At 51.1% G+C, this 11,301-nt stretch overlaps 4 protein-coding genes across 4 annotated transcripts; all 4 read left to right on the top strand.

Moving 5' to 3' along the window:
- Positions 1-1,467: 1,467 nt before the first annotated feature.
- Positions 1,468-1,944, top strand: DACRYDRAFT_18840 (uncharacterized protein; the record flags this gene model as incomplete). Its single annotated transcript, XM_040771396.1, has 1 exon — positions 1,468-1,944. The coding sequence occupies one exon, from the start codon at positions 1,468-1,470 to the stop codon at positions 1,942-1,944; it is 477 nt and encodes a 158-aa protein (XP_040623970.1).
- Positions 1,945-4,083: 2,139 nt separating this feature from the next.
- Positions 4,084-5,471, top strand: DACRYDRAFT_25209 (uncharacterized protein). The gene is made up of 5 exons (XM_040774058.1): positions 4,084-4,414; positions 4,469-4,574; positions 4,627-4,869; positions 4,931-4,961; positions 5,032-5,471. Coding segments are annotated over exons 2-5 (639 nt in total). The 5' UTR covers positions 4,084-4,414; positions 4,469-4,572; the 3' UTR covers positions 5,395-5,471.
- A 370-nt stretch (positions 5,472-5,841) lies between these two features.
- DACRYDRAFT_97248 (uncharacterized protein) lies at positions 5,842-7,708 on the top strand (the record flags this gene model as incomplete). Its single annotated transcript, XM_040777437.1, has 3 exons — positions 5,842-6,036; positions 6,098-6,711; positions 6,768-7,708. Exons 1-3 carry the CDS (start codon positions 5,867-5,869, stop codon positions 7,706-7,708), a joined length of 1,725 nt encoding a protein of 574 aa, XP_040623968.1. The 5' UTR covers positions 5,842-5,866.
- A 2,183-nt stretch (positions 7,709-9,891) lies between these two features.
- Positions 9,892-11,112, top strand: DACRYDRAFT_25207 (uncharacterized protein). Its single transcript, XM_040774057.1, has 3 exons — positions 9,892-10,255; positions 10,294-10,368; positions 10,420-11,112. The coding sequence occupies exons 1-3, from the start codon at positions 9,933-9,935 to the stop codon at positions 11,048-11,050; spliced, it is 1,029 nt and encodes a 342-aa protein (XP_040623967.1). The 5' UTR covers positions 9,892-9,932; the 3' UTR covers positions 11,051-11,112.
- Positions 11,113-11,301: the final 189 nt, after the last annotated feature.

Below are 11,301 nucleotides of genomic sequence, written 5' to 3'. Positions count from 1 at the left end.
CCATGGAAGTAGCTGGTATACCTTGGCATGTGCTGGAACCTGCTGGAAGGATTGGATGGTCAGGTGACCTGCTGTGCATGGCTGTGCATGACCTCATATGACCTCATCCTTGGTCATATGACCTGATCACCTGACTAGGCTGAGTAAGCAAGATGTTCTAGCAGGTTCCACCACAGAGGTATAAATATAAGGCCTACTCTGCCTGGGGACTGTCTCTTCAGACTTGGTCTCTTAGGATCATCCACAGGTACCTATACTGTAGATAGGTCTTAGTCATCAGGTCTACTCCACTTCCTTGTTGCCTGCTTAGACTCTTGGCACTCTTAGGTGAGCAGACTTAGTCAGCCTGTGTTGCCCTAACAATAGTGGAGGTGGCTACTGGAGTACAGGAAGCCAGTATCAGAAATCAGAGGAGGAGTTCTTGCCTCAGCAGCTCTTAATCAGTCAAAGCTGCCTCACATTGGGCTCTAATATGATCCAACCCAAAAGGTGTCCAAAATATTGGTCTGATGGGTGGTGTGCAAGAACTCGCTAGGGAAAGAGGGGAGAGATGGGGAAAGTCAGTAGGAATGCCAGAGTCAGCCTGTAGCTGAGCTATCAAAAATCAGCATGTAATAATTGGAGCTCAGTGTCCGTCCAGTCCAGTCACAATAAGTCAAGTCAAAAACTGTTAAGTCAAGTCAAGTCTGCCAATATACCAATAATCGGATCTGTATAAGGCTAACCAATAAAGGGCAGAATAAGCTAGATATGGGAGTTTCTGGAAACTACTTATACTAGCTACTAAAAACCATACTCTATACTAGTCCAGTCTCTGGATACCTCTCCTAGGCAGGCATTGGCATGCCAAATATCCATGTGGGTTGATCCTGTTGTGGAGGAAACCTACAGTTGTCATGCCAAATATCTGGGTCGCCCTGTTGCATGGGAAACCTTGCAGTTGTCATGCCAAATATCTGGGGAGGGTTGAGACTCATTGCTGGGGTGCATTGTCCACATAGTGAGGGTCTGTAGTGCTGCACAATGGTCTCTAAGGCCCAAAAATAGGTGTGGGAATGTCAGCCTGACACACCCCACCGGGGTGGGGTTGTTCAACACCTGCCATTTCCTAAAACCAGCAGGCACACATGTGCAGCACACTATGGTGGCAAGGTCAATGCAGATCTGTGGGGACCACACTCAGTTACCTCTCTCAGTGGAGCTAAGTACATGCAAGTACTTGTTGACTCCTACAGCTATGAAGTATGAGTCTACTTCCTTTTGAAGAAGTCAGATGCCTGCAAGTTCTATAAGAACTATGAGGCCTGGCTCACCATGCATGGAAATGATAAGGGCATTACAATCCTTGGTTCTGATCATGGAGGAGAATACACCTCCAACACCTTTTGTGTACACACAGACAGCAAAGGCACGATTCAGCACCTCACCACCCATGACTCACCATAATCCAATGGAGTGGCAAAAGTCATGAACTGTATCCTCATCTCAGATATGCATTGCCTGCTAAGAGCAGCCCATCTACCCAACCTCCTCTGGGCAGAGGCAATTTGCAATGCAGCTTATCTTCACAATCAAGTAACAACCTTTCACCTTCCCCATGGCACAACACCTTATGAGGCAGCCACTGGTCACAAGCCCAACCTGCATAATATGCTACCATTTGGTGCAAAGGTGTGGGTGAAAATCCTTAGTGCCCACAAGACACAACTGCAAGCCTTGGAGGGTCACTTCCTTGGTGTTGACAAAGAGCCCAAGGGTTACCATATCTATTGGCTAGCCAAGCATGATGTCTCTGTTGAACAGGATATCTATCCCACCAAAGATGCACTACTGGATCCAACCACTGGGCCCATGATGCTTGAGGGAGGGAACACATCAGAGGATGAAGAACTGGTGGATATTGCAGTCAAGCTGCCAGAGCCCAGCATGGTTAAACAAGATTGACCCAATGCTTTGCCTACTCATGATCCTGAAGAGGAACATGAGCTATCACCCTTAACAACACCACCAGCCAGCACTCATCACAACACACCAATGCATGAACCATCACCTCCTCCTGAGCTTGATGAGCCACTTGAAGAGGAATTTGGATGTGGCAGATGTGCATGACCTGAAGCTGGTTACTATCAAAAGCTGAACACAGGTGCAGTCACAGCCCTCTCTGAGGATGCACTCCTGTCTATGCTTGCACCAGCTGGTTTCAAAGTCAATACTGGCTATGAAGAGTTTGCACTCACTGCCAATTAAGGCGGAGAGCCAAACATGCTGGATGAGGCATTGGCTCAGCCAAATGGTGAAGGGAATAAATGGCATGAGGGGATCAAAGCAGAACTTGAGCAGATAGAGAAGCTCAACACTTGGACAGTTGTTGAAGCACCTCCTGGCACCAACATTGTTGGCAGCTGTTATGCCTTCCACATCAAACATGATGAGAGTGGCAAGCCTATCAAGTACAAGGCATGCCTAGTTGCAAGAGGCTTCACCCAAAGACACAGTATCAATTACTATGACACATATGCACCAGTAATCAAGCCTACTACACATCGAGTACTCTTATCAATGGGTGCAATTCAAGGAGATGCAATCACACAGGCTGATGTGAAGAACACTTACCTCAATGCCCCTATGACTGAAGACATCCACATGGAGCTTCCTCCACATTATGAGGAATTCAACTCTAGCTTTGCCAAAGCCAACAAGGATTGCACTGGCAGACACCTTGTTGCCAAGCTTAACAAGGGCCTCTATGGCACAAAGCAAGGTGGCCAGCTATGGTACCAACACCTGAAGAAGACTTTTATTAGTCTCAACTTCAAGGTATGCAATGCAGACACAGCAGTCTTCTACAAGTTTGACAACAACAAATACATTATTGTTTGTGTTGCAATGGATGACTTTACTATTATATCACCTGAAAAACAATTGATCACAAAGTTCATCAAAGACATGAACAAGAGCTTTGAGTTAATCAATCTCAGTGATATCAACTGGTTACTTGGAATCCATATAACCTGTAACCTCAAGGCACACACTATCATGCTCAGCCAGAAGACATATCTCAAAGATATCATTGGACAAATGGGACTGGAGAATGCCTCACATGTCACCACACTAATGGAGCCTGGTTCAGACCTGAGCTATGAATCTGCTGCCTTATCCCTGGTGCTGCTCAATGAAGCTGAGCATGCACATTATTGCTTTGGCCTTGGTGCACTCATGTATGCAGCCATCATGACAAGACCTGATATCCAATATGTGGTCACATTCCTTTTGCAATTCTTGGAGAAGCCACATACCACACACTTGAAGGCTCTCACTCATATATTTCAATACCTGAAAGGCACTCTCACACATTCATGAATTCTCAGTAATAATACCAGCAGAGGTAATACCCTCACTGACTATACCAATTCTGATTGGGCCAGCCAAGCCCATCATCATTCTATCTCAGGATACACATTCTTTCTTGGTAATGGCACTATCTCCTGGAGCACTAAGAAACAGCCTATTATTGCACTATCCAGCACAGAGGCAGAGTACATGGCACTCACCCACACCTCTAAGGAATTTGTCTGGTTATGCAAACTCTTATCAGAGCTGTTTCCTATCACTGGAGAAGATACTGCCACCACACTCTTTTGTGACAATCAAGGTGCAATTGTTCTATCCAAGGATGTAACATATCATGCAAGGACAAAGCACATCTCAGTTCACTATCACTATATCCAGCAAATTGTGGATTCGAATGAAGCCAGTATTATCTACTGCCCTATGGACAACATGGTTGCAGATACTCTCACCAAATCCTTGACATGTCCCAAGTTTGAGAAGTTCAGGATGATGCTAGGAATCAGGGAGGGAGATACAGGTAAGGACAGAGATACTGAGAGGGGTGCAAAGGTTGCATGTTCAAGGGAGGGTGATGTGATATAGCACAGAGATGTCTGCACAACCATTGCCTGATGAGATAAGTAGAACGGAAGCAAAGCGGAAGCAAATGCGCAATAGAGAATAGCTAGAACTACATCCTACCTTTTTTCTTACCATCCATCACTTTATGATCTCTAGCTGGTAGGATACGTGGTATATGTATGAGTCTCAGCTGTCAGTAATCATTATCTGCTGTTTGGTCACCATTTTACTATACCTGTACTGAGGACGGGCTTTGCCTGGCTTTGGTATAGAGAGCAAGTGCAACGTCTCAGCCTTGCTTAGTCAGCAACCCATTAGGGTCCTGACATCGACTCTCCCATATTGGGATACGCTCATTACTACACACGCGCTACGCTTCTACACCTCATACGACATTCCTTCCAGCATACCAGCAAACCCCACTTGCACATATACATACCCTGCATCAGTTACATATATCTTGTTCGTGTCTGGGGATCAAAACTGAAGAAGGAAGATTTTGGTAAATCCCATCTGGTGTCAAGCTGGAAGGAGCTGATTCCATATCGCTATCAAGCACGTAGTAGTGTGAATGACGGAGTGAGCGTAGGTGGGGAAGCCGGGGGCAAAGTCATATAAGCCCTGGCAGGCTCACCTGACGGCTGGACAGAACATCGTTGAATGTGCGACCAGTTGCATTTTGCGTCGTCACGCGCTTCTCATTGCTTGAATGAGGTGCAACACGGGGACCTTTGGAGCGGTTTCTCCTACCGAAGTTCTCCCTATCTTTCGTTCTCGTCCTTGGCCTTCCAACTTAGAGGTCAGCAGGTCTGCGCGCAAAAGCCAGGAAGAAGACTACCTCGCTGGAACTATCTCCAGCCGCAGCGTCATGGCTAGGACTATGAACGGTAATAAATGCTCCTCCTTTCGAAGGGAGAGAGACAGTCAGCAACGGACAGAGATTTACTCATCCCAATCGTACGTGCTCACAACTCCATATTAATCACGAGCCAGTGTTGGCTAACGCTTGTGCATTCAGGTCGTTTTCTATCAGTCATCTTACTCTCGAAGTACGCCCTGCCCTATGATTAACCGGTTCCGTACTGGTCTTGAGATGATGTTGGCTGACGTCGACCGTAGATGCAGCGCTTCCTCACCGCAGTCACCGAGGCCATTGTCGGCGGTCTTGGGTGGAAGAAATTCATCAACCCAACCGTCACACGCGGTTCGACTGCTTGGCCTCGCGACTCGGGTGAGCAGGAGAAACACGGCGTCCGCTATGACTATGATGGGGAGCAGGAGATCGATGGCACCGTCTACCACAAATTCCAGATGCAGGCGAATGCCGGCAACAAGATCCCGTCTACTATCAAGAAGTGGCGCTCGAAGGCGGATCGCGGCACGCACGTAGTCATGGCGGATGTGTTCGTTCCCAGGGGTGGAGGTAAGGACGACGTCGAGGCCGCTCTCAAAAAGGCCCACGAGGGAGTTAAGGGTGCTTAGTTGTCTTCTCCATGTACACACCGCTCGCGCAAATGCCGTTTGTTGATTACGTCGAATATGTACTGGTATCTCGCTTGTCTCTACATCGTTATTTGAAGTTTGAATGGAACCTCCGAATGCTGCCACGGTGGCTGACTACCTGGCTGGCGGCGTGAAGGAACAATTTTGAACTAGGAAAGGGGCCATGCTGAGCGCCGGCAAAACCCTAGCTCTTATGCCGAGGACACGGAATCTGAATACAAATGAGGAAGCGAACAAGTTTCCATGGAGTTACCATATCATTTCTACTGTCAGCGTTTTGATCCCGAGTCGACCCCCGGGTAAGAACCCTACTCTCACGAGCTAGGGGACCTGGTCTTGTGAGCCTTTTCGGTTATAAGAGGGGCATGCTGTTTGGCTCCTGCTTGCCTTCTTTTCCCCCACCGCGACTTCACCGCGACTTCACCGCGACCTCACCTCAGCCTACTTTGGCATGCTTCGCCTTGGAAGGGCTAGTTCCATCGTCTTTAAGAATCCCGAAGCTTCCGCCTCTCCCCGACTGTTCTTCTCCGCCTCCACAACACGTTCGCTGCCGCGTCACGCCTTGTCCTCCATGACCGAGTCTCAAAACGACCTCTACGACTACACTTCAGGGCGTTGGGTGTAAGCTTCATAGGTGTTGTTCTAGCGCATGGATATCTGATTCGTCATCTCTATCATTCAGCTACAACGACGCTCTTCGCCACAAGGAGCGGAAGGTCGCTTTCAATGTCGACGGGTTGCGTCGACTTGCAGCCGAGTCTGTGAATCAAAGTCTCACGGATGTCGTCAGCATATCCAAGCTCGCCGAGGGCGGTTTCAACCGCACCTTCGTCGTCGCTCTGCGCAACGGTCGGCAGGTGGTCGCCCGGATTCCCTACCCCATGACGGTCCCTAACTACTACGCCGTCGCCAGCGAGGTGGCTACTACCGAGTACCAGCGGTCCTCCGGCATCCCTGTTCCTGAGATATACGGGTACTCGGCCGACTCGCGCAACGCCGCTGGGACCCCGTATATTCTTATGGAATTCGTTGACGGCCCAAAGCTGAGTGAGGTCTGGCCCAGCCTTGGGGACGAGGAAATCATCTCCGTCCTCCGCCAGCTCACTCAGCTCGAATCACACATGATGTCTCAGCCATTTCCCGCTGGCGGAAGCCTGTACTTCACCAAAGACCTCGAGAAGGTCGCCCCAGGGCTGGGCGTGCCTCTGGGGGACAAGCGTTTCTGCGTCGGCCCGGACACGAACCTGGCGTTGTGGTATGGGAGAAGGGCAGGGCTCGATGTAAATCGAGGACCATGTATGCTGCTCTCCGCCTCTTTATTATTACGCCCTCAAACTAACTGGCATCTATAGATCATAGCGCCGAAGCAGCTCTCGCGGCAGCGGCGCAGAAGGAGATCACCTATCTGAAGCACTTTGGAAAACCGCTCCTACCGCTGCGGCGCGAAAGGAGGCCCTGCTATAAGTACCAGGAGCAGTCACCGTCGGACCACGTCGAGAACTTGGAGCGGTACCTCAGCATCACATCGTCGCTCGTTCCTAGGGACCCCGCTTTAAGTCGTTTCTACATCCGCCATCCAGACCTCCAGCCGAACAACATCTTTGTGTCGTGGTCGCCCGGCTCCGACTGCAAAATCGTCAGCCTGTTTGACTGGCAACACACGTCTATCCTGCCCATGTTTCTCCTCGCCGGTATTCCCCAACGCCTCCAGAACCACGCAGACGGCGCGTCGCAGTCCATGATGCCGCCCTCTCGACCGGAGAACCTCGACGAGATGGGCGAAGCTCAGCGAGACGGCGAGGAGTATCGGTACCGTTGTCGCCTCGTTCACTACCACTACGTCGCCAGCACGATGGAGTGCAACCCGCTCCACTACGCCGCCTTTACGGACCGCCTGTACGCGCTCCGTGGCCGACTCTTCCTGCACGCTGGTGGCCCGTGGGAGGGCGAGAGCTCCGACCTGAAGGCTGCGCTTATTCAAACTACTAACAAGTGGGAAGAGCTTACGGGCGGAGGCGTGCCATGTCCCCTCGAGTTCGACGCCAAAGACCTAGACCAGACGGCGGTGCTGGATAAAGAACTGAGCCAAGCGACCTGTGGTTTCGAGTTCTTACAGTCCAGTGGCGGCGTCGGGGAGGAGGGCTGGGTACCGGCTGACAATTACGAGGGTGCCGTGGCTTTCTTCCAGGGGTGGAAGGAGAAGGCGTTGGCGGGGGCCGAGTCGGCGAAGGAACGGGAGGAGATTAAGGCTCACTGGCCGTGGGACGACATGGACGAGGAGATGTATATGTAACGATGCGTGCTAGATATTTCGCGCTGCTGTATCTCATCTGAAATTTGTACATACGAGCCGGCCGGCCTCGTTCGTCCAAGTGGGGCGGCAGGAAACGCCTTGCAGAGGAGTTTGTTACATGCCGCCGTGCCGATCTCGGCGCATCATTGGGCCGGATTGGACTCAGGGTCCAGATTTGCTTCCCGTTTTCTTAGTAGCCCAAGCGTGGCTTTGCCCCCGGCTTCCTGACCACCTGCTCACTTTGTCATTCACACTACTACGTGCTTGATAACGATATGGAATCAGCTTCTTCCAGCTTGACACCAGATGGGATTTACCAATATCTTCCTTCTGCAGTTTTTACCCGAACCACGAACACGATTACCACCGATTTGCCTCGCTAGTTATTCTGATTATCGATGCTCTTGACCCGCACAACACAAATAGCAGTCTCCGACGTGACATCTCCCCGAAAGATGTTGAAGACTTCGCCCAAACCCCAAGAGGCAAAACCCTGATACGTAGAATATTAGAGATTCTCCCTCCAGCCCCCACCAGCCAGAAAGTTACGGAGGTTGGAGAGGAAACCTGGGCGAAGATATTGAACATCCGTCCGTGTTGTTTTACCTCTCTGCTCCCGATCAGACCATGCTAATCTCATGCAGCCGAACTGATTGCGTACATAACTGTTACGAAACGTCTCGATACATTTCAGAGCCGTCTACGGCAAGTCTTGTAGTTGATGAGAGCGTCTTGCCATATCCTAATCCAGAGTCACAGTGCCGACCTTGCTGCCTGTAGGGGGTTTTGCCTTGGTTTCTTGGCGATGCAATGTTCACCTGGCCCTCACAGACCTCGCATCAGCTTACAATGCCCCTTTCAAATCCAATGCGCGTGACGCGCTTGTAGAGCACCTCCACACTCTTGACAACCGTTTCACCGACTCGGACCAACCCTTGTACGCTAGGGCTTTCAGCATAATCAATTCATCAGGAACCGGAAAGTCCAGGACTGTCCAGCAGGTGCGTCTCCCCATCTATCTCCTGTGCTCAAAGACTACTGACTGAGCGTCCAGCTTGGGATTGGTTCAGCCGAGGAACCAATAGCTGCCGATGCGCCTCCCAGCGTGGAGGAACCCATCTTCTGTCTGCCAATCAATCTGCGAGCAGCCGGGGCACCTGGGTGGCCGCCGACAGATGATATCCCTAGGGATTACTTCGAAAGCTTACCAAGGGACAACGACCACTCGATAACTGCACATGTCAAATGCGCTGCCTTTCTAGGAGTTGCGCTGTCGACCGCTTTGACATATTTGAAGAATATAGAACAGAAGGAGCCCGGACTTGGCTATGTTCAACTAATACGCTCATGGACGAATAATATGGAAGACACTGATCGCACGTATCGCGAGACATTCTGGGGCACAGTGATAGCTGCTGCTAAACAGGTACGAGCCTTATGTGTGCCAGCGCCGGATTCTGTCTGACTCTTCCCCAAGTCCGCTGAGTCGTGGGAGACCCGTGGTAGCAGCCCTAAGGGGAAGGATGCACGGAACGCAGATGGAGACAACAGCATCCTAAAAATTTCGTCACAGTGCTACGAGCAGTATATTGCCCCGGCTCTAAACAACCTCATGGAATATTTGCAAAACATCCGCGGCCAGCGCGTCCAAGCCATCGTCTACTTCGATGAAGCGGGGACACTGCAACTTCTCTATTGGGTTCTCCTGAGACTGAGCAACCGCCAACCCAGGACGGTACCACTGTGGCTGGTGTTCATGGCGACTAATGCTTTTGTGACCGACTACATGCCGGCCCCGGAGCGCAGTAGGTCTTTCCGAAGCTGGGTGCCTTTCCTCTTCTGATGGTTATGTAGTCAACTCGGGTAGGCTGAATGCTGAGGTAGCGACTTTAATCCCGCCATGGTATTCCCTTGGATGGGATCATTGGGCGGGGAAGGCCATTGACAGTCGTACCATGAAAGACCTACGGTCTTGGAAGCATGCATCATATTATGGGTGTCCCATGTGAGCTATGACCCGTATGCCTTTTCTGCTTCTCATCACGCCCACCACAGGTGGCATGCCCATATCTTGGCAGATAAATCGCACGACCTTCTTCAACAAGGCATTTTCAAGTTGTTTTGCGGTCGGAAATTCGACCCGACGGATCGTGATAGAGTCTTCGCCGGATTTTCACTCATTGTCAACCTGGACCTTGTCCTACATACAGTAGAAGCGACCACAATGGCAGATAAGGCCGTTTCAAGTTATATGCGACTATTCGATGGCGTACAGCAATACCCAACATTGGCGTACCTGACTCACACACCCGCAGAACCGGTGCTGTCGCTCTGCGCCGCGCATGAGCTCTTCAGCAGCGAAGACGTGTTCCCCAAGGCGTTTGGCACCCTGGCTAAAGACCTCTGTAGAGGAAATCTGATCCCGAAAGGGGATATTGGCGAGCTCGCTGCCAGAATTCTTTTATATTGCCCTCGAGTACTTGCTCTCAAGAGAAAGAGAGACGAGCAGGAGCCGCTCAGGTGCGTTCGCTTGATCGACTGGCTGGAGTGCCTCCTGGGACCACGTCTGGACGAGGAGTTCAAAGAAAATTCGCCAACCATCACATCAATTTCACACATTGGCTGGTGACAAAAGCGGCTCTCCCTGAGGAAGTGACCAGGTACGAGACACGTATGTCTCCGTGGGTTGCCACTCTGAGCGTTCTTCCCAGCAATTTCCTCGCCAACTTGTGGGCGAGAGGCAGCGCACTACAATGTTCGCATAATCAAGAATCGTTCGACTACGCGGTCGTCTGCTACATCGGCTCCGTAGAGGATGACGCTCCCTTTGACCCCACCCAGTTAACGCTTGTTTACGGCCAGGTCAAGTTCAAGGTGAATCCGGATTACCAGGCGCGGGACAGAATCCGGCCCATTGGCCTGACCGACCGGCTGAAGCGCACAGGGGAGCCGTACCTGGTCCTGTTGATGGAGTTTGGCACGGAGACACCTTTCTCTGATACTAATACATGTGTCCGGACGGGAAAGCCTGCCGGTCACTCTACTCGCCTGACAAGATCGGCGAGTAAACAGAGCGGCAATCGCGCAGTCGATAAACAGCGTTGGACGCTCGAGATGCGTGGCCGTACCGCTGAGACATACCCTGTTCTGAAGGAACTGGGCGTCGCCGGCCTCTTCGTGGCCCTGCTCGACAGCTTCCAACCTTTGTGGGCAGACGCACTATGCGAGGAAACCCGGCCGTGCTCTCGCTTCTATGGCCCGCCGGTCCAGTGGATGGTGGACTTCGTTACGGAGAAAGGAAGCGGTCTCAACCAAGATGATGTTGATATGGAAGACGGATGAGGTGTCACTTCCGCACGTGGAGTGTAGACATCACAATGCACCAGTAATTGAATGGTGTTTGAGTAACACGCATGCACATTATACCACAGTACGACGGCATCCCTCTGAGTTGGATTAATTATACTCTTCCAGTCGAATTCAAGCTATTTCGGTGCATTGCGGACGGCGCCATCTACTGGCGCCGTCCGGTCATCCCTCAACAACATAGTTGGACCGGTCTTAAAACGTTCTGATCCCGCATTTCCCTGGGC

Source organism: Dacryopinax primogenitus (genome assembly GCF_000292625.1).
Source record: "Dacryopinax primogenitus strain DJM-731 SS1 chromosome Unknown DACRYscaffold_24, whole genome shotgun sequence".
NCBI classification, from domain to species: domain Eukaryota; kingdom Fungi; phylum Basidiomycota; class Dacrymycetes; order Dacrymycetales; family Dacrymycetaceae; genus Dacryopinax; species Dacryopinax primogenitus.
This window is presented reverse-complemented; position numbering and strand designations above follow the sequence as displayed.